General features: G+C 45.8%; 1 protein-coding gene across 1 annotated transcript; it reads right to left on the bottom strand.

Annotated features, from left to right (window-relative positions):
• Positions 1 to 2534: 2534 nt before the first annotated feature.
• LOC101160210 (relaxin-3 receptor 1-like) lies at positions 2535 to 4488 on the bottom strand. The gene has a single exon (XM_004084189.5). The coding sequence runs from the start codon at positions 4429 to 4431 to the stop codon at positions 3310 to 3312; it is 1122 nt and encodes a 373-aa protein (XP_004084237.1). The 5' UTR covers positions 4432 to 4488; the 3' UTR covers positions 2535 to 3309.
• Between the last annotated feature and the right edge of the window lie 205 nt (positions 4489 to 4693).

The following is a 4693-nucleotide window of genomic DNA, read 5'->3' on the forward strand; positions in this document are numbered from 1 at the left end:
ACAATAGGGTCCTTGCACTCCGTGCTCGGGCCCTAAATATCTTCAATGTCTAAAAATACGGTTCGAAATCTATGCAAGTATCAAATAGTTTGCAGTTTACAAACAGTTTTGTTTCAAAGCATCAATATTCACCCCAAGCCATTTTATTGTCTATGTTATGAGCAATGAGGGATCATTTTTAAACATATCCCACAAGGTTTCAGCAGTTGAAAATGAACATCTCAATAAGTTAGTTGTTGCCAAATTGCATTGACGGAGGTCAGAATCAACTTTACAGAAAACATATTAGACATAGATAAGAAAGTTGGAATGTGATGGAGATTTAACAAACACTTCAATCAATGATGTTATGGTGATGTCAGCCAGCTTTGGTCAAATATTCCAAAAGAAGCAGATGTGTGGATCATAGTATCTCACAGGGCAAAGCTAATCCTATTCCAGCAGCTCTTAGGCTGGAAAGAGGGTTCTGTCCTTTTCTCTCATCTCTGCTTTAGGTTCTTTACCTAGGTAGGACGTCACAATCTTGTTTCTTTTTTAACGCCAAGTGAATAAGGAGATGGGCTTCAGCAGAAATAAAGAAGAACTTCAGCCAGCCGCAAAACAAAGAGAGACTTGAGAGGTGGTGCAGTTCAGACATCTAGAAGTAAATCTGCTCAGCAGTCATATTTCATTTTGTTTATTTCCTTTAAATTAGCTCAACTCAACTGATCGTAAAGCTTAACCAGAGCTTTAAGTGAGCTGATGATGTCTAGCACCATCTAGTGGAGGTCATTTTAACTGCAGGACACAGGACTCCTCTCTGTGTTTTGGGCAGACTGCTCTGTTGGGACATTTGCTGGTTGGGTGTGATTTAGATGAAGATGTTTGAGATTCAGCTTCAAATCAGTTTTTCTCATCAGTGTTACAGAGAAGATTGTGTTTTTTCTTGATGGATTCTGAAGCGTATAGGTTTTTGATATGAAATAACTAATATGTTGGTGGACGTGTGGTATTACTGCCAACATGTACATACATACTGTATATTTACTACGATTGTTGTGAGTATGTGATGTTTTAGGATACTCAGCAAAGTTAACTGATGAATTCTGCTCTTTCTTTTATTCCCACTGAGCCACTGAACAACAATCAAGATACACCCTTTATAATCCTAAATTGTCATAACATGACAACAGCAGATCAACACAGTCCACCTGCTCTCACAAGCGTTCTGTGTGGTTGAAGTCAGGACTGCCGATAGGTCGACCCGTCCTCTCCACTCCCATATCTGAAGCAAGTCTTCAATAAACCCCCTGTTGGGAACCCTGCCTCTGTTCCTGTTTGTATCTCTTGTTGCACCCCTTCTCAGCTGGAGCAACGTTCCTCATCATATTTAAGAGTTATTTATTGGTTGATATATTTAAATAAAACATTTTTTTTAATGATGGGGTTGTGGTTGTTGTCCCCCAACAGCTCAGATATGAGCTGCCAATCAGCAGTGTCTTGAAGCTGCATCACAAAACAGCAAGCAGCTTTCTACTGGATGTCAGACCATCACAAGGACTGCAGGGCATTTCAAAGCTCCAGTGGTGCCTCATTCCTTCAGCGCATTTTCAAACCTGCTTTGCATTGATTTAACTCTACTGCTCCTACACCTGGCTGTGGATTCTGTCTCCGGCTCGACTCGCGCCTTTGACTGTCCCCACAACCACGGCTGGATGAAGCTCGTCTGCTGGACTTTTATATATGTAGTTGTAGATTTAGATAAGTTAATTCTTCTCTAAGAGTTCTGGTAAATCGCCTGTCCGTCCTGGGGGAGGATCCCTCCTTCATGTGGACACACCTGAGGTTTCTTCGTTTTTACCGGAATCCGGTTTTTAGGAGTTTTTCCTTACAGCGAAGGGGGGTCTAAGGGCAGGGATGCCAGTTTAGTTTCTCTGTTTGGTTAAAGTTTTAGTATTATCCTATTGAATTCTAAGCATCTATGATCCTTTTTGATTGGATGTATACTCTACAATTACCGATACGAAGCCCATTGAGACGACTGTTGTGGTGAATTTGGGCTGTATAAATAAAATAAAATTGAATTGAACTGAACCCACAGTGCAGACTGAAGATTTAATTGAAACATTACTGTCCCGCCTGTTAGCTTATTAGAGGGAATAAACAAATCCCTTTTCATCACACTAGTTTAACAGGTGACCTTTTGACCCCACCCCTATGACTAACCCCCAACCCAGGAAATAAAAAAAATTTGGGGCAGGGTAAGGTATTTAAAAAGCAAAATGTGAGGTAAAGAGCTTTTTGTCAGGCAGAAAGCTAAAATAAAAGCATGGAACCATGGATCTAAAAAACTGACCGCTGCTGAACTTGAAGATTTCCAGTCTGAGTTTTGTCATTTGGGGAATATCTGTTTCCATTACCAACGTTTCTGAAAAAACCCAACCAGAGCTCAGAGAAACAGTTAATGTATCTGTGTGGTTCTGAGTCACAGGCACGAGGAGACCTTCACAGAGAATGGTTTTATAAAGCCAAGGGACGATTAATTGAAACATTGATTCAATGTGCTTTTCCTATATTTATGCCAGTTAAAAAAGAACACTGCACAATATTCCTCATTCATGTAATAAACTCTGTCCTTCACTAAGGACAGTCCGTGAGTTGCTCTGATGTTTTTAATTTACATTTGGTAAGTCAAAGACAATAGCAAATCAAGCTGTAGAGGACGGAATCAACAGTTTATTGGTAAAGCAGCTTGATCTGCAATGTTTTGTTTGATACGAGACATATGCAGCTTTCAAGTCCTATTTGTAAAGCTGGTGAGTCTTCACCCAACCGCCCTGGTGCAGGTTTTCACCAATGGTGTAATCTGCTCTCTTTGAGATGGATCCCAAATTAAAGCTGGAATCGAATCCACTGTAACAGTAAAGGAGCAGAAAGATCCTGAGAGTCAGCTACAGAACTAATGAGTACAGAAAAAACCCGCCTGCGGGTTATGAATGTTCTAATTTCCTAAACTCAATAGTAGGTTTAGGGGCTGTCATCTGGACTTAGTACTTAGAATTCTAACTTTAATAACTAAGTCCAGATGACAGCATCTAAACCTACTACTATGATGGAATCAACCTGGATGAATGAGTCTTCATAGACAAGTTCCTTAAGCATGAAGCTATAAACAAGGAAAATCATTTACGACGTTTTCCCTGCAGTTCATGAATGAACCTATGAAATGAATGCCATGAAACGCCCTAATGTTTGTTGATCACTAAACTAATGAATCTGATCGCAAATGTCATCACAGTGTTGACAGAAGCTGGAGGCTGCGCGCTGCAGTCAGAGCCGGCTCAGCCTCTGGAGCGCATCCGTGTGGCTGCGCGCAATTGAACCGGAGAGCTGGGAGTTGTCGTTGTTCAGCGGGACGGCGGCCCGCCCCCCCGGCTCCACTCCACTTGTCCCGGGCGTTGGCCCCAAACGCCTCCAGAACAGCTCCCTCATCTTTTCCCGGAAGTCCGGGCGCATCAGGCAGTACAGCAGCGGGTTCAGGCAGCTGTTGGTGTACGCAAGGCACACGCTCAGCGGGTGCACGTACGTGTGCACGAAGTAATATGTCTTGTCCAGGCGAACCACGTGGAGTTTCTCCAGAACTCCCCAGAAAGTTATGGCCTGATTCGGCATCCAGCAGATGAAGAACGAGAGCACCACGACGGTAACCGAGCGCGTGACCGTGGAGCCGCGCCTCCGCTGCCTGCTGCGGAGGCGCAAAGAGCGCAGCAGCAGCAGGTAGCACACCGTCAGGACGAGCATGGGGATCAAAAATGCCACCAGGACCTTCTGAAGGTGGTGCAGCGCCAACCACGATGGACCCGCCGGGAAGCTGAGGAGACACAGCTGCTCCCCGGAGACGCTCCTCGCGGCGGAGAAGATGACGGTAGGCAGCGCCGCGAGCAGGGCACAGGCCCAGAGCGCAGCGACCACCCAGCGCACCGCGCAGCCCCACCGCCGGGGGCTTCTCTGGAGCACGGAGGTCACGGCCAGATACCGAGTGACGCCCATGGCTGTGAGGAAGAAGACGCTGGCGTACATGTTGACCACGGTCACTGACAGCACAATCTTGCACATGGCGTCCCCGAACGGCCAGCTGAAATCCAGCGCCGTCTCCGCCGCCCAGAATGGCAGAGTCAGCACGAACTGGAAGTCTGTGACCGCCAGATTGCAGACGAGCAGGTTCACGCTTGAAGACTTTCTCCTGGCCATGCGCGTGGTCATCAGGACGAACACCAACAGGTTTCCAGCCAGCCCGGTGACGCATACCAGCGCATACACGGCGCAGACCAAGATGCGCACGTTCACAGAGCCCTCTGCCGGTAAATCCAGCTCATCCAGGACTCGGAACCGGTTCTCCTCCGCAGACCAGTTCGAGGGGGACGTGGAGTTGAGGCTCAGCAGCTCTGTCATTCTGTCCGGAACAGAGGAGTCCCGCTTGATGCGACACCTCCTGCTGTCCGGGCGCGCACAGCTGCGCGCATGAGCGGACTTTAATGATGCGTGGCAGAAACTGGGCAGCGTCAGGAGATCAGAGAGGTTCTAACACTAATATTTAAAACTATTCCTCTGATAAAGTAACACTTTGTATCTGTTTTTTTCTTCATGGTCTACAGACACATTTCTAGATAAATGAAGCTTGAACTTTGCAACAATTTAAATTTAAATAAATTAA

Source organism: Oryzias latipes, chromosome 6 (genome assembly GCF_053564925.1).
Source record: "Oryzias latipes strain Hd-rR chromosome 6, Olatipes_Hd-rR_3.1".
In the NCBI taxonomy this organism is placed as follows: domain Eukaryota; kingdom Metazoa; phylum Chordata; class Actinopteri; order Beloniformes; family Adrianichthyidae; genus Oryzias; species Oryzias latipes.

Bases quoted from the DNA above. Each gene is read 5' to 3' on its own strand.
- LOC101160210 (XM_004084189.5), bottom strand. From the start codon at position 4,431: ATGACAGAGCTGCTGAGCCTCAACTCCACGTCCCCCTCGAACTGGTCT.